This window comes from Aspergillus ambiguus (assembly GCF_047715705.1).
Source record: "Aspergillus ambiguus strain CBS 117.58 unplaced genomic scaffold BDV59scaffold_3, whole genome shotgun sequence".
In the NCBI taxonomy this organism is placed as follows: Eukaryota; Fungi; Ascomycota; class Eurotiomycetes; order Eurotiales; family Aspergillaceae; genus Aspergillus; species Aspergillus ambiguus.
The window spans coordinates 186,677-213,762 of NW_027395516.1; the positions used below are offsets into that span (position 1 = coordinate 186,677).

At 54.3% G+C, this 27,086-nt stretch overlaps 9 protein-coding genes across 9 annotated transcripts; 4 read left to right on the forward strand and 5 right to left on the reverse strand.

Moving 5' to 3' along the window:
- Positions 1-270: 270 nt before the first annotated feature.
- On the reverse strand, positions 271-2,384 carry BDV59DRAFT_81484 (putative pre-RNA splicing factor Srp2). The gene is made up of 7 exons (XM_073697127.1): positions 2,223-2,384; positions 1,788-1,916; positions 1,722-1,727; positions 1,504-1,664; positions 967-1,040; positions 809-905; positions 271-753 (listed from the first exon to the last, which is right to left on the reverse strand). The coding sequence occupies exons 1-7, from the start codon at positions 2,272-2,274 to the stop codon at positions 373-375; spliced, it is 900 nt and encodes a 299-aa protein (XP_073551667.1). The 5' UTR covers positions 2,275-2,384; the 3' UTR covers positions 271-372.
- A 555-nt stretch (positions 2,385-2,939) lies between these two features.
- On the reverse strand, positions 2,940-5,323 carry BDV59DRAFT_169338 (electron-transferring-flavoprotein dehydrogenase; the record flags this gene model as incomplete). The annotated part of the gene is made up of 2 exons (XM_073688226.1): positions 3,412-5,323; positions 2,940-3,358 (listed from the first exon to the last, which is right to left on the reverse strand). Coding segments are annotated over exons 1-2 (1,471 nt in total), but the record flags the coding sequence as incomplete, so codon positions are not given.
- A 2,418-nt stretch (positions 5,324-7,741) lies between these two features.
- On the forward strand, positions 7,742-9,537 carry BDV59DRAFT_81598 (transcription factor TFIID-domain-containing protein). Its single transcript, XM_073697128.1, has 4 exons — positions 7,742-8,459; positions 8,529-8,616; positions 8,696-9,110; positions 9,167-9,537. Exons 1-4 carry the CDS (start codon positions 8,188-8,190, stop codon positions 9,181-9,183), a joined length of 792 nt encoding a protein of 263 aa, XP_073551669.1. The 5' UTR covers positions 7,742-8,187; the 3' UTR covers positions 9,184-9,537.
- A 375-nt stretch (positions 9,538-9,912) lies between these two features.
- Positions 9,913-11,734, reverse strand: BDV59DRAFT_169358 (NAD(P)/FAD-dependent oxidoreductase). The gene is made up of 3 exons (XM_073688227.1): positions 11,473-11,734; positions 10,438-11,419; positions 9,913-10,355 (listed from the first exon to the last, which is right to left on the reverse strand). Exons 1-3 carry the CDS (start codon positions 11,519-11,521, stop codon positions 10,064-10,066), a joined length of 1,323 nt encoding a protein of 440 aa, XP_073551670.1. The 5' UTR covers positions 11,522-11,734; the 3' UTR covers positions 9,913-10,063.
- Position 11,735: 1 nt separating this feature from the next.
- BDV59DRAFT_169360 (class I SAM-dependent methyltransferase) lies at positions 11,736-13,137 on the forward strand. The gene is made up of 2 exons (XM_073688228.1): positions 11,736-12,022; positions 12,085-13,137. The coding sequence occupies exons 1-2, from the start codon at positions 11,922-11,924 to the stop codon at positions 12,980-12,982; spliced, it is 999 nt and encodes a 332-aa protein (XP_073551671.1). The 5' UTR covers positions 11,736-11,921; the 3' UTR covers positions 12,983-13,137.
- Positions 13,138-15,609: 2,472 nt separating this feature from the next.
- Positions 15,610-17,867, forward strand: BDV59DRAFT_169363 (uncharacterized protein). The gene is made up of 2 exons (XM_073688229.1): positions 15,610-16,233; positions 16,300-17,867. Exons 1-2 carry the CDS (start codon positions 15,821-15,823, stop codon positions 17,372-17,374), a joined length of 1,488 nt encoding a protein of 495 aa, XP_073551672.1. The 5' UTR covers positions 15,610-15,820; the 3' UTR covers positions 17,375-17,867.
- A 477-nt stretch (positions 17,868-18,344) lies between these two features.
- On the forward strand, positions 18,345-21,391 carry BDV59DRAFT_81819 (C6 transcription factor). The gene is made up of 4 exons (XM_073697129.1): positions 18,345-18,815; positions 18,894-19,005; positions 19,057-19,775; positions 19,832-21,391. The coding sequence occupies exons 1-4, from the start codon at positions 18,427-18,429 to the stop codon at positions 21,252-21,254; spliced, it is 2,643 nt and encodes an 880-aa protein (XP_073551673.1). The 5' UTR covers positions 18,345-18,426; the 3' UTR covers positions 21,255-21,391.
- Positions 21,392-24,774, reverse strand: BDV59DRAFT_81820 (uncharacterized protein). Its single transcript, XM_073697130.1, has one exon. It carries the CDS (start codon positions 24,580-24,582, stop codon positions 21,529-21,531), a length of 3,054 nt encoding a protein of 1,017 aa, XP_073551674.1. The 5' UTR covers positions 24,583-24,774; the 3' UTR covers positions 21,392-21,528.
- Positions 24,775-25,558: 784 nt separating this feature from the next.
- Positions 25,559-25,896, reverse strand: BDV59DRAFT_198366 (uncharacterized protein; the record flags this gene model as incomplete). Its single annotated transcript, XM_073693147.1, has 2 exons — positions 25,559-25,747; positions 25,801-25,896. The coding sequence occupies 2 exons, from the start codon at positions 25,894-25,896 to the stop codon at positions 25,559-25,561; spliced, it is 285 nt and encodes a 94-aa protein (XP_073551675.1).
- Positions 25,897-27,086: the final 1,190 nt, after the last annotated feature.

Below are 27,086 nucleotides of genomic sequence, written 5' to 3' on the forward strand. Positions count from 1 at the left end.
CGTGGAAATGAGCGACACCGGTGTTGATTTCAGAAAATAGTTTTAGAACCAAAGTACAGTATTCTGCAATATGAGCAAGGTCATAACCACATCTAGCGTCAAGTCGTGCAAGCCCCATGTTGCTGAATCTGCCAACCGAGACAACCTCGACGAAGATTGGCAACGCCATCACCCGGGACCAGCGGGGATGGAATCTGCTGGTTAACTTGGTCGACCGGATGCCTTTGTGTACCGAGCACGATTGCACCCTCCTGGACTAAAGAACAAACGCACAAAAAGCCCACTGAAGACAACGAAGAAGCCAGAAAGAGCATAGTGGGTATCCGCCATGCAGTCAAAACAAACCAAGCGACATGGAGACAACCGAGACATCTACCAGTAACCGCGACGGTCATAGGGAACATATTCGCCTCTGGGAGGGGTCCGAGGGCGCCCATATGGCCTGGGCTGGATATAGGGGTCATCATAACGAGGAGGAGGCGGGGGACGGACATCATAAGGGTCATCATAAGGACGGCGCGGAGGTGGGTAGTCATCAATCCTGGGGCGTGGAGGAGTCCGACGTCCGTAGCCGTCACGCTCGTAGTAGTCCCGGCGGAGTGGAATAGGAGAGCGTTCGCGATAGTGAGCACGAGGGCTATAACCACGAGGTGGAGGGAACCTCCGGTCATATTCATCTATAGGAGGGTAGCTCCGGCGTGGGGATCGTGACCGGTATGGATCGCGAGAGAAGCGATCGTCATAGGCCTGAATCTAGAAAATGGATAAGGACTTTTGTCCGGTTCCTATGGCGTGGCGAGGTCCTTACATCTGCAATACAACTGACTCTGGATCCCTTGAATTCTCGGCCGTCAAGTTTATCGACAGCAGTCTTTAGGTCATTGGCCGTCTCGAATTCAACAAACCTTATAGTTTATGGTGTTAATGAAATCCGGGGATGTCCGAATATGTATAGAATTCACCCACCCTCTACCAATTTCACGACCAGTTTCGGAGTAGACGACATCAAGGCCAGACTGACGGGCAAAATCTTTGAGGTCCTGTGTAATCCAGTGGTGAGTCCAGTTTCGAGCAAAGGATGTGAGGTCCAGGATCCATGGCCACGGGTGATCATGAGTGCAAAGGAAAAGCAAAGGGAGAGAGCCGTGGGAAGCACAAGCCTGAGTGCGGGAAAATCGTCTTAAATCCAAGGGATGCCTAGACGGTACTGGTCATGGAGCTCCTATCCACGTTGGATCCAGTTATTGCACTGCATGCCGTGGCATTGGAAGTTTCAAAATAGCTCCTATGCCCGACGTCGCAACTTGATGGGTCGATTCCCGCTGGAAAGTGTGCATTGCAAAAAAAGTCCTGGAGATGCTGCGCAACGTCCACGGTATTATTGGGTTGGGGGGTGATAAACAAAAGAATTGGGGGGAATGAAAAAATTGCACATCAAGAAAAGACCGATAAAGTTGTATAAGGTCCAGGAGTCCTAAGTAAAACGGGGCGTGGGCTGCTAACCTGCCAACTTGTTTCCGGGAGCCCAGAAACAATCATGCGGAAAATGGTACGACGGGGTCGAGGCATATTCGGGCGATCCATTGGACCTGGAAGGTTCTCTTTACGGCGAGGGCCACGTGCAAACTGGACGGTGAGTCGTTCTCCTTTGAAATCGCTCCCATCTAGAAGAGTTGATCAGATCACGATTTCTGAACAGCTAACATATAGAGGGCACGTACGGAAGGCTGCGGGCTTTTGTTAGCGACATAAAGAGCCAATAGTAAGGGATTGGGGAGGGAATCTACCAGGAACAACATCACGGGCATCCATGGCATCCTCATATTCAATGAAGCCGAATCCGTTCATCAGCTTAATTTCGGTGATCTTTCCCGACCCATGAGTGCTGAAATGTTCCTCGATGTCCTGTTTGGTTACTGGAAAAGCCCATGGCACCCCGTAAGGCACCACAGTGGTAATGTTAGCTCATAGGGAACAACTCCTGAGAAGAGGCGAATCGGCAGTAGATCTCCCGGTTCAGCAGTGCCTTAGCAGTAAGTCGTCACGGAAATCCCACCATGTTGATCTTCGGGAGGAGTAGCCCAAAGGCGCTCTATCGTCGAAGGCTCCCGAGGAAACATAGAGATCCTAGGGCACATCCTGAACTGTGGACAAGCTGGTGGAAAGACAAGGTTGATCCATGACGGGCTGCTAGGGGGAAAGATTGACAGGTGCCTGCATACCATTGCGGGGAAGGTTCCCGAGATAAAGTCGAGTTGACGAAACTTCGGTCATGATTGTTGTCTACACCACGGACAGCAATCAACGCCCAGAAGATGGAAAGACAAGCGAGTTATGTAACTAGCGAGTTAGTAGGTCGGAGGAGTTGTTTTGTGTTCCGGGGTCCACGGCGTCCAAGAAGTCCGGGTCGAGGGAGAAAGACCTTGGAGAAGGGAGAGGATGGTCCGCGTGATGAGGATGATGGATAAATCTCCAGTCGTTTGTTTAGATAAAAAATGGTCTGGATATTAAGCTGGTGGGCCCACTTCGAAGGAGGGGAAGAGCTAAGCAGCTCTCACCGAAAGAAGAGACCGGGCCAACGTCGTCAGAGGAGAGTCAGGATGACGACTGAAATGGACGACGGATCGGAGAGGATGAGGGAGGGGAGGCGAAGAAGGGGAGGTAAACAGAAAAGAGCGGAGGTACGAGAGAAGAAGAGGAAGAAGAGGAGGAGGAAGAAGAAGATGATGGTGGTGGGCGCTGACCGCCAGGCAAAACGCCAACGCAACACATCGACATGGATGGGAGAGTTCTCATTGGAGACGATCGCCTCACTTTGGCTGGCGGGTCCACGTGGCCCCGCCCAGCGCCTCAGGCATTTTATATACTCTAAGATGATTTTGTATAAGTACGCCGTGCATGGGGTAGTAGAAGTCCACGGAGAAAATACAGTATACAACCTCTGGTATCATTCTCTCGATCGCTCCAATAGGTGTGCTGTGGGGAGGCCTCCCAGCGTCCATGGTTCGCGTCCCGCCGTCCCCACGGGGGGTTAGATCGTGGCATAGCGAACTTGTACACCGTAGGACTATAAGAGACCGTTCTGGTAATTCAATCCAAGCAGTCCTGGCTTGGTTTGATATTTCCGAATAATCACCAAGGTCAGCAGTAATAGTATGTACATATATTTCCCATCCCAGTCTAATCAGTTGCTTTTTATGCAAAGCTCAAACGAAACACAATCACAAATACAATAACAGTAGATCACAACACGTCCCACTATGTCATCACGTACTTCGGGCCCTCTCCACCCTGAGGCGTTTGCCAGTTGATGTCTTGCGTCGGTACCTTGATATCACAAGTCTTACAGTGGATACAGCTGTGGTCGTTGTTAGCGCACCAAAACCTAAACACAGCCAACGGAAAACTTACTTCTGAGAGTTGATCTGGAACCGCACCCCATGCTCCTTACTAGGGTCTTCCACGTACTCGTACACTCCAGCCGGGCAGAATCGGTTTTCAACACCTTGGTACTTCGGCCACGCCACGTCCTTGTGCTTATCCCAGTCTTCGACTTGCAGGTGCACCGGCTGGTCCTCCTCGTGGTTGGTCCCGGTCCGGCTCACACTTGTCAGGATGTCGAAGCTGATCACACCGTCTGGCTTGGGGTACTCGATCTTCTCACACTCCGAGGCAAGCTTCGTCGCCGCGGCGTCCGTGCTATGGTGCTTCAATGTCCAGGGAGTCTTGCCCTTGAAGAGATAGGCCTCAAGGCCTGAGTAGATAATACCTCCGTAGAGACCCAGCGGAGTGTTGAAAGAAGGACGCATATTCCGGACCTCGTACAGCTCCTTCCAGATAGACGACTTGCGCAGAGCGTCCTCATAGTCGAACAAAAAGACCGTTCCCTTGTCGTCATCTTTCAGAGCAGAGAATGCAGACTCCGCAGCCAGCATGCCGGACTTCATAGCGGTGTGAGTGCCCTTGATCTTTGGGACGTTCAAAAAGCCGGCGGTGTCACCGATCAACGCGCCCCCAGGGAAGGCACACTTGGGGATGGACTGGAAGCCACCTTCGTTCAGGGCTCTGGCACCGTATGAGATGCACTTACCGCCCTCTAAGACCTCCTTGTAGAGGGGGTGGTGCTTAAGCTTCTGGAACTCTCCATAGGGGGAAAGCCAGGGGTTGGGGTAGTCCAGACCAACCACCAGGCCGAGGGTCACCATATTGTCGCCAAAGTGATACATGAAGGCACCACCATAGGTGTCCTTGGGAAGCGGGTAACCCATCGAGTGGACGATCTCGCCCGGCTTGAACTTCTCAGGCTGAATCTCCCAGACCTCTTTCAATCCAATTCCGTACGTCTGCGGCTGGCTGTTGCGGCGGAGGTCGTACTTCTTAATAACCTGCTTCGTCAAGCTCCCATGGCAGCCTTCGGCGAGGAGCGTGATCCGAGCGTGGAACTCCATACCCCGTTCGAAGTTATCCTTGGCCTTGCCATCCCGGCCCACGCCGAGATCGTTGGTTGCGACACCAAGCACCGAACCGTCAGACTTGTACACCAACTCACTAGCGGCAAACCCAGGGTAGATCTCAACGCCCAGCTCCTCAGCACGCTCGCCCAACCATTTCGTGAGCTCGTTCAAGCTGATAATGTAGTTCCCATGGTTGTGCATCTGTGGCGGCGCGGGGATGGGGTAGGCCGAGTCTTTCGTCAGGAAGCGCATTTTGTCGTCCTTTGCCGCGGTGGCTCCCTCGAAGCGGGAGGGGTTATCCTCGGACAGCCAGTCCGGCAGGAGCTCGTTCATGGCGGTCGGTTGGAGAACGTTACCCGACAGGATATGGGCACCCAACTCACCCGCCTTCTCCAGGAGGATAACGCGAAACTCCTCGTTTCCGGCTTCATTGGCGAGTTGTTTCAGGCGGATCGCTGCGGCAAGACCAGCAGGGCCTAGACAGATGAGCCATGAGCGTCAGCCCACCGGGCGTCGGTATGGGATTCAAAACGTCCAACGACTTACCACCACCGACGATGCACACATCGACCTCATCCGATTCTCGGTCCACCTGGCGGGGATCGAAGTTGCCATGCTCGTCCGTCAATTTCCTCGATAGCGACTGCGAAAAAGCTCGAATCTGGCCGGGTGCGCGACAGGGCGTGAAGAGGGCGGCGTGACGAGAGGTTCTGCGGCCCGACAGCGAGCTATTCGAACGGCGAGCCGGTGAGGCGAACGATGACAGAGACGAGGAAGCTCTGGAGAGCCGCGAAGGCGCAGGTCGCAGTTCGCGCCTCAGAAGAGACAAAACGGCTCCCTTCGAAGCCATTGCGAGGGTCAAGGGAACGCTGTAGGGATCGGTGGAACGGGTTGGCGGTCAGAAGCTAAAATCGGGGAAGGGACATGACATACGGGAGAGCACGGGGGAAGGATGAGGCTGTCTTTTAAAGGAATCGGACGCAATTTCACCGAAAGGTCTCCCACGTCTCCCCTCCGTCAGTCGGAGATCGCAAGCCGGAGAGGTGAGTGACTAATCGCGTATTTTTTGGCGGCTGCTGACCTAACCGCCCGCCAGTCACCCGTACCCGAGGTAATCACAGCCAATAGGAGTCGCGGTGATGGGAATCAGTCTGGTTTCTCTCATCCGCTGCTGGCCCGCCATCCGTCGGAAACCGCTCTATACAGCCTATTTGTTGCCGGAAGTTCTCCGTTTAGACTCGGATGGAGTGGGAGAAGCTGGGGGTATTTTCTGATGTGTGTACTGCGTATACGGCGGAGGTATGCTGTATTCTTTGGTTGAGCATTAACTGGTACTCGTACTACTCATGCTATTCCAGACTGACCCGGTGCCATCATCATTCAGTCATCATCACATGGCGAGGGGGAGAGAGCGAGAGATCGAGTCCCGCTGGGTCATGTGAGCTCCTCCAGGAAAAAAGAGCCCCCGATCCGGCCTCCTTTTCTTCCGGTGAAATTCTCACCTGTTCAGGTGACCAACAACGGTCGCATGCCGGCCTGCATAACTAACATGGATAACGAATATGTAAACATTTGTACAATGTCCCTTCGTCACGGGTGGAATGTCGTCCATACTCGACCAACTCAAAAGAAGTCCGTTCAGCCTAATCCAGTAACTAATCCTATCCATCCTTATTGCCAGTTATGTGTCCTTGATGGTGAAGGATGGATGGAGGCATCCAGCATGCCGTCAAGACAATGTACATACGTATGTGCATACTGTATCTACGTGTACCAACGAGTCCGACCGACTTCGGAAACGGGGGAAAGTCAAAGACGAGTAGAACTGGACACCTGTACACATCTTGCAGAAGGTCAGTGGATGACGTCTGTGCGGTCCGCAGGAAACACTTCAGGGGCGTTTCGTGATCCAACCCCAGTGATTAGACAGATCTTGAGAGGGGTTCAGGAGATGGATCGAAATTTTAAAAAGAATCCATCTCAGCTAGGAAGATCCAGACGGTGGATCACAAACGAATAAGAGATCTGGGGAAAGCGCCCGGCCTGTGACGCCACCACTGGCGCCGACCAGTCGCAGTGTCCAATCAAGGAGCAACAGGGTTTTGTTTGGCGTGATATGGATCTATCACCAGAAGTCGCAAGGATCAGTCAAGGCTTGTCAAGCGCTCAGATAGTGAGCAGACTGGGTTATCGGCTAGTCGCGTCGGCGCGTCCTGGGTCATCGACGGCGATAAGCTGACCGATGGCTCAGAGCTCGTGAGATATGAAAGCCGTGATCCCTTACGGGATATACGCATGGAGTACCTAGACACCGGGAAACTAATATAAACTCCCAGGATAAGAAAAAGGAGATGGAGGGGAAGCAGACTTTTTGTTCAGTTGGGTGACTCTAAAGCGGCGAGCAGTTGACAGGCGCGTTGAGAGGGAAACGCCGAGAACAGCGAGGAGAGAAAAAGATTGGAAGACGCGGAATGGTGGTGGGTCTGCCTATCAGTGGCTGCAACCACGGCGTCGACTGGGGAATCAGAAATACGTAAGGAGAAAACTAACCAACCAGCGAGAGGGCACCCAGGTGGGGCGACCAAACAATGGGAGCGCTGATCCACGAACCAGAGACACGACAGCTTCCGGGTTGGTCAAACAGGAGCCGCTAGTGGAGCGCTAACGGGCAACAAACCCATGGATGCCCATCGCTGCTTTTGCCGCCGCCGCCGGGCCCAGCCTCCCTTCCCCCCCCCCCTGAGGCTGTCCGTGAGTCACCCTATATAAAGGCCCAACCTCCCGTTTCTGACCCCCTCTGGGAATTCTCGATCCTGGTCTTGGCACCGCCCGGAACGCCATCGCATCTCCCTAGTCCACCACGACCACCTCTCCCACCCTCTCTCCCCCCTTTCTCCTTTTCCTCCGTTTTTCGCGCAGGATTAGCTTGGTTTTGACAAAAAAAACTAACGCATCTCTGCTGCGTCGGCTCTTTCCGGGAAGAGTTTTAATAGGAATCCCTGAGGATTTTTGTGAGGTTTTTCGTGACCTTACCCAATCGGGAAGTTTGCATCAAACAGATCTGATCGCAACTTCGCCCACACTCTCTTTCACATCGCAGATAGACCCCAAATTTCAAACAAAACAAACGAAAACAAAAAAAAAAAGTTTTTTTGGTTTTCAACCCCTCAAAAAAAAAGCATCTTCACTCCCTTTCGCCTACCCTGTTGGTTCTGTGGTTGCCTTCCTCATAGTTGTGCGAAAGTGACACTTCCTGCCTGCCTTTAATTCCCCTGCCTAGAAAACACTTCACTGTGCTTTTCTACTTGCCCACATCTACCTCTCCACTGCACACTCTCCTCTTGGTGTGGATCCCCGTCGAGTCTTGCATTCCTGGACTTGACTTTGACCTCATACTCTATTCGGTGGGACTACCCAACGGTGCATTACCTCGAAAAGCAGTGTTCCTGTCGGGGAGACATTGACTTGTCCATCTCCTACACAAGGTATGTGTCAGACTTTTCACGTTTTTTGACTTTTTGGTGGTTTCGCCTCCTATACCGGGACCTTCCGTGGGGTTCTCTCCCATATATCTACTCCCTCCCTCGCCTCACCTGACTTCGCCACCTCCCACCATCGCATCACCCCATCCACTTACTAACCCTCATCGCTTCATCAGATAACTGCTTGAAGACTCTTGCATCTTCTCAGCCTTGGCTGGTCTACAGCTCGAGTATCTCCTACTCACGTCACAATGGATTCTCTCACGACCCATCCCTCCACCGCGCAGCAGGCCCGGGCCTTCACCTCTCCCGCTTCGCTGTCCTTCCCCGGTGGTGCCGGTGATTTGACTCCACCTTCCGATAAAGACGGAAACCTGGCGATGAATGCCCAAGGCGCGAACGGAAATGTGAACGGCCAGCAGCAGGGGGGAAATGCCGCCAACGGCAACGGGGTGACGCCCGCTACTCCCGCTGCGACTCCCGGTGCCAACACTCCGGGGAGTGGCATTGTGCCTACGTTGCAGTGAGTATACTCTTGCTGTCTTTTCTGGTTCACCAGAATACTGAACAAGGATTTTTTTCCTCTTGAAAGGAACATTGTCGCTACCGTCAACCTTGACTGTCGTTTGGACTTGAAGACCATCGCGCTTCACGCAAGAAATGCGGAGTACAATCCTAAGGTATTACTTCCCACACCTCCCTGAGTCTTTCACTTCAGGGTACAGTGTGGCTGAACTACTTTCTTTCCTTTCTACATAGCGTTTCGCGGCCGTGATCATGCGTATCCGGGAACCGAAAACCACCGCTTTGATCTTCGCCTCGGGCAAGATGGTCGTTACTGGTGCCAAGTCGGAAGATGACTCCAAGCTGGCCTCCAGGAAATATGCCCGTATCATCCAGAAGCTCGGGTTCAATGCCAAATTCACGGATTTCAAGATCCAGAACATCGTCGGCTCTTGCGACATCAAGTTCCCCATCCGCCTGGAAGGTCTCGCTAGCCGCCATCACAACTTCAGTTCCTACGAACCGGAATTGTTCCCCGGTCTGATCTACCGTATGATGAAGCCCAAGATTGTGCTCTTGATCTTCGTTAGCGGAAAGATCGTCCTGACCGGCGCGAAGGTCCGCGAGGAGATCTACCAGGCCTTCGAACTGATCTACCCTGTGTTGTCTGGTATGGCACCTCGACACGGTCATTGCGATCGCGATGTAGCTAACTTGGAACCACAGACTTCCGCAAGGTTTAACAACGCCTGCGACAACCGACCTGCACAGGGGGATCATTCCCCAACCCCTTCACATTTTCACCGACCTGTATTATCAAAAAATTTGCTCCCGTGTCCTTGGCTTTTGCAATTGCGAGGTTGTATTATGAGCTTCGGGTCAGCCTGGCTGATGCGGATGTTTTTTTCAACTCGCACGTGACGATTTCTGATGCTAGCATTTTCATGGCGTTCTAGCGATTTGGTTTTTACTTGTTCCACCAACCTTTTACAAATGTTTACAATTAGATAGTCGCACACCCGCGGATTAAGGGGGCGGTACTGTGCGCTGGACGAATGGTTGCCTCCTTCTAATTACCTGATGTTGCCTGCGTTTTCTTTTTTTCTTCGATGGCAGTCTGGCAGTTGGCCTTCAACCACGAAGGCTCGTGAGTCGCTGGGTTTACCCTCTTGAGGAGATATGGCTCAGATGGGAAAAAAATTATCTGCTTTAGACCATTATCCTACGTGGATGAATGAGAAAAATGAAATGCCTGATCTGTTGAAATTGTAGTGGTAGCGGGCTGTCTTCCGTATTGGGAGAAGTTGGGCGTCCAGACCAACTTAGGCTACACTGAAGTACGGAGTACTTCACGGTCAATGAAGCTACTGCGTGCATGCTAATCGAGATGTGAATGTTACGACCCGTCCGTCGCCTTTAAACCAATTTAGTACTACCCACGTCGGATTTGATGTATGAATATCAAATTTTGAGTTCGTGCAACATGTATGTATGTATATATATACCCCACATCCCCAACCCAATATCAACCACACTATATACGTACGTCATAAATACATGTCTATATAAATCAATTATGTACAGGCAACAGATAGACACAATGCGTACATGCAAGGCAGCCATTTACAAAGTGCTCGTGCGTTGCGCCTTCTTATCCTTGGCCAGCTCTTCCGTCAGGTGCATCCCCTTGGGCCCGGCACGACTTCCGTCCTCAGTACCGAAGAAGGTAGCTTCGTCAACCGGGGCCGGCCAGGCCCAGCTGTCGCGAAGTTCTTTGTCGAGGGTTCCCTCCAACGCATCGACGACCTTGTCGCCCAGCACAGGGAAGAACTTGTACGCATGTCCGCTGCCCCCGGTGGCGACGAACAGGCCGGAGTAATCCGGGTGGTGGGTAACGATGAAATCTCCCTCGGGACTGGAAGTGGGACTAATCAGCACAAGGGTGTCTGTCTCCTGGAGTTCCCTTTATTTCGAAGGCAGGGAAAGGGGTTACTTACGTGTCGGTGTACCAGCACACGCGGGTCTTGCAGAAGGGTCGATCCGCAATGCTCGGGACGAGCTGCTTCAGCGCCAGCCTGAACTCCTGCTCTGCCGCCTTTGGGATGGGGACGTCGACGTCCGGCAGACTGATGTTCGCCAGCTGGCCGTTTTTGGCGCCCGGCACGGGGGCGGGCTTGGTGTTGATGTAACCGTAGGCGTGGCAGGCGATCTTGAGCAGGTTGTTGCGCGGCGGGAGGATGAACATGCCGGTGGAGAAGTTGAGGATGGTGGGCATATGGGCCAGACGCCGTTGCTCGTCGTCAGTGATGTGCATGTAGGCGAGGGCCTGGCCGGTCGAGACGGCGCGGCCGCGCAGGTCGATCAGCTTCGCGGTCCAAGCGCCGGTGGCCAGGATGACCAGGTCTGCGGTGAGGGAGGAGCCGTCGGAGAGCACGACGCCGGTGACCTTGCGCTTGTCCGTGGCGTCGCCGAAGAGGAGCCGGTTTACCTCACCGGTCTGAACGCGCACCCGGCCCTCGGCGTCGAGCTTCTTCTTCGCATACCGGACGCTCTCCTCGGCGTTGCTCCAGCCGGACCCCCAGTTGATGTAGCCGCCCGAGACCCCAAGGTTGGGGCCGAAGGCCGGGGCGACACGCAGCACGTCCTTCTCAGAGGCGAGGAGCTCGACGTTGTTGCCCTCCAGCTGCTTGACATTGTGGTAGCTCTTCAGGGCGTAGTCTTTGCCCGACGAGTCCCCGTCCGGGTACACCAGGAGCAGACCGTTCTGGATGTAGCGCTCCTCGTGGCCCCATTCCGTGTTGCGCCAGCGCTCAATGGCCTCGACGGCGAGCCGGGCGTAGATGGGGTTGGAGTAGTCGGCGCGGACGATGCGCGAGGTGTCGACGGAGGAGCCGTGAGGGTTCGGGATGGTCGGGGAGGCTTCCAGAAGGGTGACTTGGCTCGTGGGGTGTCGCTTGGTCAGGGAGAGAGCGGTGGACACTAGGGATTGTCATGAGTCGACTCTGGCGTAAGTGGTGGGGGATGTCACTCACGTCCGAAGACGCCAGCTCCGACGATGAGGATATTGGACGGAACAGCCATGGATATGTGCGGTGTAGGAGAAGAGCCCCGTACTGGGAGGAAGTGCGTGGGAGAGAGTGTGCAGTGTACAGTCTTCTGGGGTTGCGGGGAAGCGAGAATTTTGTAGTCTGTACGGAGTAAGTGCGATAAGATGATCGGCCGATGAGGAGCCGCTGGCCGGGCCGGTCTTGGCTTTCACGGAGCGTCGTCTTTTTCTCCGATTTCTCTTCCCCCCGTCAACTTCTCTACAGACTTGAGATTGTCGGCTGGTGACTCCCCCAGTCGCTGATCAAGTCCATCCAGTTCAATCAAAAAGTGATACTGGCTTGTTCTTGCGACGCATCGCGGCATGTTGAATGCCCCCCTTGTCGGACCGACATCGCATGACATTGCATCACATCCGCTGCGCTGATCGACCGTCATGAGTGCGTCGCGAGCAGGACGTGCCGCCTTGAAGAAGGCCAAGGCACCCAAGTCCAGTCCTCTACGACCGGGAGGGAAGCTTTCCCTCGACAGTCAAGGGTGAGCATCTCAACCTCCAACCCATGCGTGCGATATCAATGAGCCTAACGTAACATCTTTAGCAAATCCCCGGCATCCCCGTCGCTACCCAAGCGGGCCAATCCGCATTTGTTGAATCTCAAACCCGAGCCGGAGCCCCAGGCCAACATGTCGCCGCGAGTGATGACGATTCTGGGTGTCAGCGCCCTCGGAATCAGCACGTACTGCGGCTATCTCTATGCGTCCTACAAGCGGGAGGTGACCCAGGCGCAGGCGTTGGATGTCCCGGAGGACGTGTCGGATCGGTATAACCGGACGGCGGGCACATTCGACGCGGACGTGGAGATGTCGGAGAAGCTCATGCGGCTGGGCAAGAAGCGAGAGGACCTCGTCAAGGAGGCGCGCGGCAATACCCTGGAGGTCAGCTGCGGCACGGGACGCAATCTGGCGTACTACGATCTCGGCGAGCGACGAGGATACGATGCGGACGGCCGGGCCGAGATCAGGGGGTGTCGGTCGGTGACGTTCATCGATCTCAGCCCGCAGATGGTTGATATCGCGCGGGAGAAGTTCGCCAAACTCCATCCGGAGTTCCAGCGCGCGACGTTCCGAGCGCAGGACGCGAAGGACGTCGCACCGCCTGTTTCCCCGGATGGAAAGCCGGCTTATTACGACACGATCGTGCAGACCATGGGGCTATGCTCGATGTCAGATCCAGCCGGCACGCTGCGCCATCTGGGATCGATCACGGAGCCGCGGCAGGGTCGAATCCTGCTCCTCGAACATGGCCGGTCTCATTACGCTTGGCTGAACCATATCCTGGACAACCTCGCCCCCGCCCATGCGGACCGACATGGATGCTGGTGGAATCGAGATATCGGAAAGATCATCGAGGAAAGCGGGCTGGAGGTGGTCGAGGCGAAACGGTGGCATTTTGGAACTACCTGGAAGTATGTGCTACGGCCAGTGCGGAAGGATTAGTTGTGGTGACTTGTAGAGATCCTTGTACAATAACGATAGACGATATGTGCCATTGTAATCTAGATGCATATAGGGGGTCCGAAGTGCTCGTACACTGTAATGTATTATGGTCTATCGATCCATTTCGACAAGGAAATTCCCCGACGAATTTCCTAATCTGATCAGTAGGGAATGAATCTCAAGACATCAAGATGAGGTCAAGATGGCGTTGCGTACATGCGGGGTAATGCACGCGACTGGCTATGCGTCTTGATCGACGCATTGATATGATGCGGTCTACTCCATAGTATGATGTATTTGTTCGGTGATGTCGCTTCTTTTGGCATCGCAGCGACGGACGTCGAGAGACGATGAACTCTGTTGGGGACCAGAGGCCAAAGCACGCTGTACAGACTACAGAGGCTGTGAGGCGAAAGTACTGCGTACATGTCCATGTACGTCGGCCTCCTAATTATTGGCAAATACTCCGATACATTGCATAGTGTTCATGCAATCCCTGATCGTTAATGGTTATTCGTGGTTCTCGTAGATCTAAAAAATCGGGGTTCACGTCGGTGTTTTCGCTTTTCCGTATTCGGTAACAGACGGAAGCCACGGCTTCTTTGTACATTTGAACCGATATGGACAGATACCGGGCTCTGCCTATTATTACTTTCGTGACAACCGCCGCGCACAGCCCAGCTGAGTCGCACTGTTGATTGCCCCGCCTGCAGACGTGTAGATATATCATATGTCGGAGGCGGGGCTTCGCCTCCCTGTGTACGCAGGAAGTGTGCTGCCTGCATGAGCCGTTGCCGCAGATGGTGGGGTTGACACGTCCGGCGCTGAGAAGTCGCAAACGTTGCATCTAGCAGACATCCTATCGTGCGGCAGAATCTATGCCGTGATGCAGACAAGGCGACAGAAGGCGCCAGCGGTATGGAGTTACTACGCGACTAACCTAGGGATGAGGCGAGGAATGGATCGGCCTTCGCAACGAGATGATGATCAGGGTCAAGGTTATCCCTTACAGGCGGTGGTGGGTGATACATCAGAAGTGCGGCGGTTATCGAGCATTCCCAGGATGATAGGGACCAACCGTGCACTAACCGTTCATCATTCCTTTTCCCATCCATTTTTTCAGTCTGTCCATCCATCATTCCGAGTGGAGGGAGCAGGATCAACTCGGCATTCAGAGCAGGACCGACGGCAGCTGATTTGCCGCCGCAGCTCCAACGGCGACGCGAGGAACGATTTTCCCTGGAACCTTTGGGGGGTGTGATTGGCCGGGTCTTGGTTCGTGGTCCGTTCCATTTTTTTTCTTTCTCTCTTCGGGGGGGAGGATGATCCACACCGATGGAGTTGTGAGGACGGCGAATTATTTTCTTTCGTTGTTGGGTGGAAGACCCTAGCACCCATCTCGGTTAGTGATGGTGGTTTAGCTTTGACTAGCTGCGACTAGGCTAGGTAGCTTAGGAGGGAGGTCCTGTCATTGCGAGGACGAGCAGATCTGCCTACGCCGGACTGCGTGCTGTGTACGGAGTCTCCGTCCCATGGATCTCACCAGTGGTGATGTGATGCAGTTACCCGAAGATGATGCTGCACACTGAGACGTTGTCTGGGATGTTGGTAGGTCGCTCCCGGTTTCACCCTAAGCGGGAAATCGACGGGAACGGCGATGGAAGAGCGAAAGAGGCACTACTACTACGTACTACTACATACACAGGGCAGATGTCGGTGAAGGTTGATCGGGATCTCCGTGCATATCCAAGGTACGCAGTAGACGGTTCGAATGGATTTCCTTTCGACTGGTGTTGGTTGTTTGTTGTTGTTGTTGCAGAGTCTTTTCGTCGCAGCAACCAGTGGTGTGTGTGGCTGCAGGTCTTGCAGTAGTTACCCGGACTCGCCTCTCTCCACGGGCGCAGACTCCGTCATGGAGACGGACTCCATGCAGAACCTCAGTTGATCACTACGGACGGATCCAATCAGGGAGAGTCGGGGATCCGGATTGGTCGTCATAGAGCAGGCCATCGACACATGGTGTGGCTCCACCGGATTTTTTGCCCCTTCATCGGACGGGATGCACGATGTACAAAACCAGACGGCGATAGTTCACAAAGCGGTGTGTCGAGAGGGACTGAATGGAAAGTTCTATCTATCACAAGGCGGGGTTACTTTGAGAGCAGCTGTAAATAAATGCGCTGTAATGCAATGCAATCCTGATTGATATTTCCGCCGTGCGATCGAGTACGCAGGAAGTAGAATTTTTTTTCCCATTCAGTTCGGCATTCCTGAAAGTGAAAAACCACCAGCAACTGGGGCTCTATCGTGAGCAGACCAATCGCCACCCTTTTTTTTTTCTGTGGGTAAAAACCAAACGGCCGATTCCTCAGGCTCCATCGAACCATTCTATGACCATTATTTTTTGATCATTTTATTCTTCCACCATTTTCTATTATTATTATTTTATTATTTTTCTTATTATCCATTATTTTGATTCCTCTCAACCAACGAAGTCGCGGTGATTACCCTGCGATTCCCGTCCAGCCCGGGGCCTCATCCATCATCGCCGCTCCCTTTCCTCCTGTTTCTCCTTCATCCCTCTATCTCTTTCTCCCTCTCTACTCTTTCTCCTCTACTCATCTTCGGTCTTCTCTGCCCTGTACTCTAATCATCCCGTTGCTTGTTAATCCATTTACCCTCCTTTCTGCTCCGTACCCGTGGTTTCGTTTTGAGTTCATTACTGTTATATTATCACCCACTCGATTCGCCTCCCTACCATCCCTCGCTCCCATACATCATCCTCCTCATCATTCTTATTCCCTTCTCCCCTCCATCCATCCTCCCTTAATCCTCACTATGCCTTACAACACCCGTCGCAAGTCTCTGTCGCTCCCGTCCCTGGGGATCCATCTCCCCAATACTTCCCGCCGCTCTCCGTCTGCCTCCAAACCACCTCACGCGACCGACGACCACCCCCCATCCAAGAAAGTCAAGAGATCGCACGACTCCTTGTCGCTATCTCCTGAACCCTCACCTTCCACCGCTGCTTCCTCATCTACCCGTCGCCCATCTGGCCGCCGCGGGACTCTGGACCAGACACCGCCACCCTCGCCGTTGGACGGAGCCGACATGCCGAAAGTGGATACAGAGGGGATTAATGATGATATCGTGGTCGCCGTCATTGAGCAACTGGAGAAGACCGGCAATCGCCCCCATCTCGTCAAAGAGCTCGCTGCTGTCCTAGTCCCTCTCAATGAGAATGTCGCAAAGTACGTGTCGACTTCCCTCTCCCTCTCCCTCTCTTGCGACAAATGCTAACATGCGCGCCTCTCCAGCTCCGCGAACCCGGCCGCACTCCTATCATCCCGGTTGAGCGCATACATGAAGCGCCCCTGGACCGCCCTGGCCCCGTGTCCCCTGGCGAAGGAGCTCGTTCTCATCCACCCCCGGAAAGTCTATTATTACTTGACAACACATCCTCGCCAACCCATTCCCGAGAATTCGGACGATGTCCTGATTCCTGGTCTGGAAGGAAAGAATATCACGCCCAGTGTCTCCAGCGTCGACCTGAACGACGAGGATGATGATGCCTGGTTGCGCGAGCGCTCCCGTCTGAGCCCGAGTCCGGAAGTCGATCTGTCTTCACCCGACTTCGAGGAGGAAAACATTGATCTGGATGGTCCCTCGGCCAGAGCCACCCCGGACTTCCTCCACTCCAATCGTGCTGCCTCTCCCCCGCTGGAAGGCGACGAGAAGGAGTTCACGCAGACGGCCAGCGCTGTTCGCGAGCGCGCCTCGGAGCAAAAGGCCGACCAACCGGAGAAATCGAAATGGGCATTTTCCGCGCTGTCGGAAGGACTGAGCGAGCTGGGGGGCATGAACATCTGCGACTCTTCCATGGACGACAGCCCCCTTTCCATCAGTGAAGACCGGATGTCCGACTCTCCCGCTGGAGACTACTTCTCTCACAGCCCATCTCAGGACCAGCCTTCTCTCCAAGAACAACTGCAGCAACAAGAGCCGGAAGATGGCCCCGCGATCGCTCTCTTCGGCACATCCCCGTCTCCTTCCCTCACGTCGGTGGCCTCATCTCTCTCGTCTGGCACGAGTGCGGCTTCTGACGACGGATTGGATTCTGAGCCGCGCTCAGTCACGGTCGACACCACGCCCCAGATCAGCCTTCCCGAGGACCCTACCACCGTCTCCTCGCTGAAGCGGTCGATCGATATGCTTAACAGCGACATCCCCGAGCTTGACATGAAGATGTCCGATCTCGCGGAGCAGGAGAGCAGAGTGTCCCTACCCGTCTTGGATACGGACGTCGAGAGAGCCTACGATTCCTGGAGGGAGTTGCAAAGCCCTGAGACCGTCGACGTGCATGAGCTCGATGAGATGTTCGGGGAGTTTTAGACACGAGTCTTACGTGATAGACTTCCTTCCCCCTCCCGTTTCTCTCCACTCAGTTGCGTGCTGGTGCTCCGCATGGCACTTGTACTCTACACTCTTACACTTTCTCCTGTACAGCTTCTATCTAATTTCCGCTCTATCTACACACCATCTGTGGCTGATTTGGCCCCTTCGCCTGTACATATACCGATTCTCTCTCCCGTTTGTCCTTTCTTTACATATGCCCTCGCTTTTTAATATCCCCTGGTTGTTGGATGCGTGTATTTGCATATTGTTTTTCCTTTTGAGTTTGGGAGTTCTTCCCAGAATGAAAACAGGCCAGCACTGCTTTCTGCAGACGGCTGGAGGATGTGCCGAACAGGTCGGGACGGAAAATGGGAGGTTCAGAAAGACAGTTATGGGTTGATATCTATGTATGCTTGGCGTCCGGCCATGGGAATCTGATTTGAGATCACGGCGATTCGTGATAAAAGACACATTAACAGTCTATTCTCCGCTCATGACTCGTAGTCTCGGTTAAGCTCTCTCTTCCTGCCCTCTGGGTTGTATGGACTTTGGGCCTGCTGGGGCTTCTGCCATGTGACAACCAGACAACGCCCGTCTTATCACCACGTGACCCCCCACCGACGTCAATAGGCCGGCATGTGCCTGTCCGTCTTCTTCCATCGCTGTTCTTCCTCTCGATCGATACCACCGCCGTGGATATCCTCTCGTCCGTCTTTTGTCTTTTCGCCACGAAGAATCGTCAGACGAAATTTTAATACTTCTGTTCTTCTGTCCGATTGCAGCGATCTATCCTCATCCCATCTCGACGAATTGACGAATTGCGCGCCCTTGTGGTTTGCCATCCGCAGGATGTCCGTCTTGTGGACCAAACATTCTGGCCTATAGTGAATTGAACCTGCAAATCGACCATATCGCTCTGTCCGATCCAATAAAGCCGTTCAAAAATTAGATTTCTTTGCCCTCGAAATATCTTTTCTCCGAGCGATCACCATTACATACCTCGGTGGCAACAGTCCCATCCCCCATTTATCCAGCCAGATAGAAGCACCATGGATGCGCCGTTCCCGCAGACCGGTGATTCCAAAGCAAAGTCCAGGATTCCATCTCAGATCCATTCCAACGATGGTCCGCAGACTCTGTCCACCGCCAACCCGCCCGCCATGCCAGGGTCAGCCGCGCATATCCCGCAAAAGCCCAACAACGTCGCCCCAGGTACTGGTCACCAAGGGAAGAAACAGCTTCTGTCCAATGCGAAGGTAGCTATTCCTCGCCAGCGGTCCGGTGTCGCCCCTCGGTATAGTCGCCGCGTGCCCTTGGCATGCGAATCCTGCCGAGCGCGGAAGACCAAGTGCAGTGGCGACACCCCCATTTGCCGACAATGCAAGGAGCTAAGGATCGACTGTAAATATCCCATTTCATGGAGAGATCGGACAAAGGGGTATGGCCATTGTTGTGCTCTGATTGCTTTGCTTTGACGTTTGGCGTGATCGCTGTGACTGACAAGGTTGCCTGACAGGGAGTTGAAAGCTCTTTCCGCGAAGACGAACGAATACGAAACGCTATTGAAAGAGATCGGTGCCTTCGTTGACGGTCGGACTTCGGAGCGGATCAAGCAGACGCTCGAGAAGGTAGGGATATACCCTCATACTCTGTTTATTCCTGGGCTGACCTTTGGGTAGTTTGGAGTCAACGGGGAGAGTTCTTCCAACAACTCTCAACCGAACTCGGTCACGCCTCAGGACGAAGACGCAGATGTGGATGATGCGAGCTATCCTTCGTCCATCGGATCCTTGGACGCCATTGACAGGGTCGACGAGGATGTTAATAGAAGCGCAAGCTCGAGAGCCACCGGCTACATGGGGAAGAATTCCGAGGTGACATGGCTGCAGAGATTGCGACGGGAGGCAGAACAGCGGTCGAGGAAGCTGTCAGGGACTTATGAGGCCGAGCCCGAGGGCGATTTTGCGCTCCATTCTCTGAATTATCACCTGGATGACATTGATATTTCCGTCCCCGGGCCGGTCCATGCCTACCAAATGCCTCCGCGCCAGGTTGCGGATAAGCTTTTTGAGGACTATCTGGAGACTATTCATCCGTTCTTCCCCATTATCAGCCGCACGCTCTATCGCGCGCAATACAAGACTTTTTTTGATAGCCTTGCGCGGCCTGGCGATAAATGGCTAGCTATTCTGAATATGATCTTCGCTATCTCCGCCAAGCATGCCCACCTCAGGCAGGCCCCATGGCGTGGGGAGGACAATGACCATCTGGTGTACTTGACTCGCGCACGGATCCTTAGTATGAACGGCGATGTGCTGTTCAGCCACCCGGATCTTCAGCAAGTGCAGGTGGAAGGGTTGATTGCGTTCTATCTCCTTGCTTCCGATCAGATCAACAGGTGAGTATCTCGCAAACAAGCAATAGACGTCCTTGCCGTTCTGACCGCACCTCTAGATCTTGGCGCATCACGGCTCTGGCGGTTCGCTCGGCCATAGCTCTGGGGCTCAACATGAAGAATACCAGCGAGAGCACCACCGGGATGTCCAAAGAGGCGCGCTACAGGGTGTGGTGGTGCCTGTATGCCTTTGAACATATGCTCGGTGTTATGACTGGCCGAGCATCCTGTATTTCAGACGGGATCTGTACCACGCCGCTACCCCTCCCGTTCGATGAAGACAAACTCCGCGAGCCAGCGGCTGCAAAGCTCCTTGACAACCAGGAATTACGCCAGGAATGTGTGGACTCGGCGCTGGCGTGCAACTACGTCCGACAGGTATCTCTCAACCCCCCGGGTGGTCGAGATGCCAGATACACGGACAAAACACGGGATACGTCATGGTTGAAGACCGTCCCCCCCAGTTCAGCGTTGGTCTTCCTCTACTACATGGACCTTTCCGTCATCGCCCAGGAGATCGTGAACAGGGTGTATTCCCTGGACTGCATGATGACCCCGTGGGCACACATTGAGAATCGCATGGGGGAGTTGAGGGCTCGGCTTGATCTCTGGTATACGAACCTACCCGATCATCTCAACTTTGCCCGAACAGAAGACCAAGGGTCCGACTTGCTCCGTTCGAAGCTCTTCCTGGCCTTCAACTACTACAGCGCTCGGATCACCCTGGGACGCCCGTGCCTGTGCCGCCGTGATGCGCAGCAGCAGAGTCCGAACCAGCCGTCAACCTTCAGCCACGACATGGCCGTGAGCACGTTGGAGTCAGCCCGCCGCCTGCTGGACCTGGTCCCGGACGTGCCGGATGCCCTGCGCCTCTACAGCATCTGTCCTTGGTGGTGCATCCTCCACCATTTCATGCAAACGGCGACGGTGCTCCTCCTGGAGCTATCGTTCGGGAGCGTGCACGCGCCAGAGGAAGAGAACAACATCCTGGAGGCGTCCAAGAAGGCCATCCGGTGGCTCTTCGCCATGTCGCAGTGCAGTCTGGCGTCGCGACGCGCCTGGGAGCTATGCGACAGCAACCTCCGCCGCATCGCCGTCGGCATGAACTACGACATGACGGACATGCCGCCCGCGGCGGATTCGGGGTCTGCGAAGCCCCGCGAGCCCGTCGGCGCAGAGAACGTCGACCCAACCCCGCGCCACACGAGCGTCACCCCGGCCACCGTCCTCCTCAACCCGGCCGACCCTCTCAGCCTCCCGGTTGTCGCCGCGACCCAGCAGCCCCAGGACGCCGGCATGCAATACGGCCAGTCGCAGCCCTTCTACTCAGGATTGCCCGCCACATACAGCAACCCTTCCCCGTCCGATCTTGATATCGCACCGGAAGTTGATGCCTACTTCCCGTACGACCCCATTAGCGGGGAGTTCATCCGGTCTTTCTTCCCGTCGTCTACGGACGAAGACCAATGGGAGCAACCGTGAGGCCAGAAGCGAACGACGCACTTCACTTCTCTGTATATCTTTTTGTCTGGTTCCAGTGTTATTGGTACTTGGGAACGTGTCATGATTTGTCATAGAGAGGGGTGTTTATTCAAAAGGTGTTATGGAATAGACCCAGGAAGGCGATCTCAATCTGCCACACGCAATCTGTTTACAAACCGAATATCCAAATACAACGTTCATGTCTGGTGATGCTATGTTACATGGAAGATTAGATAAATCTACAGGGTATATGTATATACACTTTGGTAGTCGTCTATGCCGCTGAGCTCTGACCCGGCCCGGCCTGCTGCTGCGCTTTCATTCGCTTCTTCGCTTCCTTTCTCTTCCGGTAGAGAAGGCCCCCGACTTCGCGGTTCGTCTCCGCCTGACGCAGCCGGAACCCTTCGAACTTGTGGATGCAGAAATCTAAAACCTCCTCCGCCGGGTTCGGCTGCGCCTCCTGTCCGGCGGCCGTCTCACGCTGGGCCTCGAACGCATTGTATTCCGCCACGGCAGCCTGAGCAATGATGCGAACAGTGTTCGGGTTGGGAAGGGTCGCCTTCCTCTGGATCTGTTTGAAATAGGACGCGTCGAAGTGAGGGTCGCCCTTGGCCGGGTTGCGCTCCTTGTGGAGGTAGAGCCGGGGGATGCCGCCCTCTTGGAGACGCCGCAGAGCCGGCGACTTCACATCGAGACACCACCGTTCCCAGAACCGCTTGCCGGCCGCGCTGCCCTGGGTATCTACCACCGCCGCGAGGAGGGAGTGGAACGCGGTGATGGGGATGTAGGGGACCGCACTGCGGGCGGTGGGTTTGTATGGGAGGGGGGCGGCGTGGGCGACATCGGCGAGGGCGCCGGGGGTGGATTTGAATACCCGGCGCAGACTGTAGAGGGCCATTTCTTGGAAGCGGGATTCGGAGCGGTGTTGGAGGTCGTTGAATTCGCCGGTGAAAATGCGCCGGAGGAGCTCCTTCGCGCGGGCGAGGTTGGTTGCGAGGGCTTCGGGGTCGTCCGCACTCGATGGGTGCTGGAGGGCGTGTTCGATCCGGATGATCTCGCCCGCCAGGGCGGTGACGTTACTATGTCCCCAGGATTTTAACCGGTAGTCGCGGAGATACTCCAGCATGAGAACGGCGAGATCCCACTGGCCTACTGCTATCCGGAAGCTCAGCAACGCTCGGAGGGTATTCGTCGACAGCGGCTGGGAGAGAGATCGAGCGACGGCGTCACCAAGGGCGTTGTTCTTGGTGGCAGCTGCGAATCGGATGATGGAAGGGGCGAGGGCTTGGTCTCCGTAGGCGCTGGGAGGAATGGCGGGTCCGTCGATGTCGTCGGAGAAGAACAGCCACTCCCCGAACGCAAACGCTCGTGAGACTGTGACCATGTCGAGTAATTCCGCCAAGGTGATGGGCGATAGCTGAGGCATTGGCGACTCGAACGGCTTGAGGGACGCAAGGTTGTCCACATCAAACGGGGGAAGGCGCTCCGGTTGATCGAAGTCCACTCGTGAGGAGAAGAAGTCGCCAATGCGTTTCATTTTGCTCGCATCGACCACGGATTGGAGCCAAGCAAACGCATTGATAGCGTCGCCGCAGAGTCGCCGGGACGCATAAAACCGGACGACGTACTCGATCAGCCCTGTTAGGGCGGCGGTTTCATCATACACCTGTGACAAAGGCAGGAGTTCCAACTCCTCTTCGTCCACGACATGCAGGTCATGGTCCCAGGGAGGCACAACGTGCGGGGTGACTCGAAGGAATTCTTCGAAAGCTCGTGGATCGGCCTCCGGGTCGAACCCACCGGATTCGATTACCCTCACAGCAAGCCAATTATATTCCTTGATGGTGGGGAGAGGTCTTTCGTCGGAGGCTGCTGGGGTTATTGCGAACTTCAAGGAAGAGACATAACGCAGGAGAGCTGTGGGTGATACGCCGCGCCAGCCTAATCCCAAATAGACAAGGTTGGGAAGATTATCCAGCAACGATGCAGCAACCTCCACGCTGATTGTGCGTTTACCCAAACCATTGAAGGGGGTGACGCTGCCACGTTTTCTTAGGAGAGATCGGTCGACATGATCCGGATGACGCCATGAATCTTCGACATCGACCTTTGTTTTCCATACTGACTCCGGATGCTGGAGAAGAGGCTTCCAGCTTTTAAATTGCCAGGACAAGTCGCCCTCTCTCATCCTCATCCGCTCGACAAGCCACACTCCCTCTGTGATGTGGCCGTGCTCCACGCAGCACCAGAGGATAAGTTCCAGCCAGATCTCAGGGCCGAGCTCCCGAATGCCCATTTTGAAAGGCAGATAGGGAGAATCTTCGCCGGCAGCAGCGGCTTGAGCCGCGACTTCCTCCTCGTGCACCAGCCAAGCCGCATCTGATAAGACGCTCATGATAGGGGTGGAGAGAAGATGAAGCCCAGGGGGTCGGAAAGATGTTTGGTGATCACTCGGGGCATGGTACTTATAGATCCTGTCTGATAAGGTGCCCGAATGATGGAGGCGAGCGAGAATCCGACATACATAGGACATTGCTAGCTTCGAGTCGTTCGGCGAGGCATCGGCGGCATCGAGGACAATAGAGCCTAGACTCTGCCATACCTCCGCCATCAAGCGTTTTGAATGCTCATCTGCAAATGGACGCTCAGTTAAGGCGTCTAGGTTTGTAAGACCAAAGATGGGCGGTAGTCCTCGGTCCTGCTCGTTGATGGGAGCCGAAGGCAAGCACTGGTCTGTAAGCTGGTCAAGCGAAACGTCCGGCCCAAATTTCCAGTTAACACTGGTAGGGCTGTTTGTGAGCAGCGAAACTTCCCGAAGAGCGTCGGAAGCATCGAGCAACCGATTTAAAAGGGCATATACCGCAGGCCAATTGTTAAGCTTGAAGCCGACGTGAGCTAGAAGGTCAAAATTCCCAGACGACCTTGCGTGGAGCAATATATTGTGCAACTCCAGAGCTTTTGCTATGCTGTCTTGAACGTCCAGCGATTCCGAGTCTGCTGCGGCAGTGCTCTCGGAGGCACGGTGTGTTGGTGGGATATAGTGTTCTAGAAGCGCAATCCATGCCTCAGGGTTCCTCTGTTGTGGCCCAGCTACAGGGCATCTCCTCATCTCCAGCCGGACATAGTCCCGCAGTAACTGGTGGCTGATGGGCGAGGGTTTATAGCTGGCGGAGAATGAGCGACCCCATTGTCGCCATTCCAGGTAGGGCCTCCTGTCTAGGATCCCTCTATGCCGAGAAGTATATAGACGAGCCGGGATGGGTGAAGGGCGCAAGGAGGACCTGCGGACCAGACACAGCGGATGAGCTGGGCACAGGCACTTTTTCATGACACGATGGAGGACCTAAAGGGCGAGGCTTCCGGGTGGACGGTAAATGGATCTCGATATAACCGGCGACGGAGGCTTCTGTGGCGCATGTCTAATCATTCATTTGCCAGTTCATGATCCTGGAGTCGGCGAAAGGAAACCAATGGATCCTTAAGAATGTTCAAATCGTGGAGGGCGACGGCGATAGTGATGCTTCCTGTGCGATGTTGAATGCGCCGAGTCTGCGGCGAAAAAAACATCCCCGGTTCTGCTGACTCATCCACATCGACCAATCACCTCGAGGAGATTTTTCTACATGATATGCCTACTCTTGCGCCGGAGAATCGCGACATCCGGCACACTTGGTATCCAGGGCGTGACTCTGGCTACGATAGTTATGCTCTGTCTTTAAAAAAGTTGGTTCAGTCAAGTCCTGGGCGCCTCTTTCTCTGAACGTACGCCCGATTTCTATTCCTATTTAGGAAGTGTTCGTCCACTACATATGCAGATGTCGCAGTAATTTGTCAGGATTTGGAGTGGATATAGGCAAAGAGCTTTTTTAGTATTCGACTTGAAATATCATAAGAAGCCGATGATATTCACAGCATAGATATCCTATCGCATACTGCGTACAAACGGACTGCGTACGCCAAGCCCAGTGGGATGACTGGTTCTACGAGGTCTTGGTATAAATAACATCAAGTAAACGTTTCTACGCATGCTTTATAAAGGGATTTACCTACCAGGTCAAAGTTGATACGGCTCGCAGGATATCCCACGTCTAGATGCCTTGTTTGCAGTACATGTTGGCGGGTATAAGCTAACGTCCTCAAGACTGAATTATTGAGCTGCTATCATACATGGTGACACGGTCACCTTAAACGAATGACTGACCCTGCAGCAATCCATGCATATCCGAGCGATCCTTAGGAATCAAGCACACCTAAGCATATCCGCCGCGCGTCACAAGCGAGCATCGTGGCCTGGACATGTTCACTTAAGCATCAATGGGGCGGAACTGACGAGCGTGAGAGCGCTCGAAACCCGGAGGAAAGGGGATGCCAGTTCCAGTCGGGACGGGTCCGGAGGGCGCAGTGCCCGTGGGAACGGGAGCACCGGTAGGCCAGGAAGCGAAAGGAGGGCCGGGAGGGAAGCTAGGAGGCTCAGTGCCGGCGGGAGGAGCAGGCTGTAGGAATATGTTAGAGGAATTCAGGCTTCGCTACAGCCATAACGACTTACCGCGGGGATCATAGTGACCCGGTCGTTCACACCCTGGGCGACAGCAGGGGCAATGCCGAGAGCAGCAACGGCTCCAAAGACAGCAAAGACCTTCATGATGATTGGAATTGAAATTTAATGAGTGGAAATGATTTTATTGTCAAATGAATGTAAACTGATATCAAGAGAATGGTTGTGCACAGCACTAGCTAGAAGAGAAGGAAAGCGTCAGTAGATTAGCTACCCTGTTGTATATATTGGGTCCCCTCAACCGGAGGGCTGAAAGAAAAATTCTTGGACACTGAGGGGACCCTCAGGTGGGCAATCTGGATCTTCAAACATATAGCCTCAAACGGAAGCTTTGATGCCACATGCCTTCACTGGGTGTGGATAAGGGAACAGCAGGTGTCCAAGGCTCCAGAGTTGATCGACGCCAAATTCCCCCAATGGGGGATATATAGGAATTTGGACAAGACAACCACGGCATCATACAGAGGACTCTAGATCATGAGGCGTGAAGAAAGGAGGTTAGCGCGTTCGGGCCTGTGTACGCAGTACGCCATAGAGATTGCAGGGCGTGCTGCAGCGACGGAGGCAGATGAAAGTGGCGGCGCATTCAATTCGTGACCAGAGCCCAATGCCCGTTCAAAACGGGTCGGCCGGATGGTGGATCGGGAAGTTTTGCACGCATTTCAGTGATAAGCCGATGGGGGTCGCTGTTGTGAGTGGGTATCGGTAGCGACGATCACCGACTGCCTTACACAGCAGAAGAATTAAATCAACCGTTCCGGCGAAAAGATTGGTGGACACGGAGAGAGGGTAATTTCGCCTGGCGGAGGCAGGACCTTGCTTTTCAGTAAATGCCCAGAAAAAGTCTCCCGTCCTCCTGTCGATCGACAGCCCCTCTGCGTGGATTGTGTGGTATTCTGTGGCGTTGTGGCCCGGCCGACAAGACCCTTGGAACCCGAGATAAACGGGGACGATCAACAACCCTATGTAGAAGGTCACCTCAGGCACCACAGGTCGGCCGCTATCAATTCGCAGCTGAGACTGTGTGTGGCGTGGAATGGATCCAGATATCCCCTGCATGGTGGCTTTTGCAGGCAACACATCTGAAACACTGCGTCGCACACTGGAACTGCAATGAGCTTATTTGGAGTGAGTCCAGACCCGAACATGACGCAACCATGCAAAGGAAACTGTTCATAGCATAGGAAGAAAGCATCCGGATCGAAATGAGTTCTTTGGACCGGGTGAAGGTGAAAGAATGGCTTTGGGTACTGTATGTATATACACTGCAGGACGCA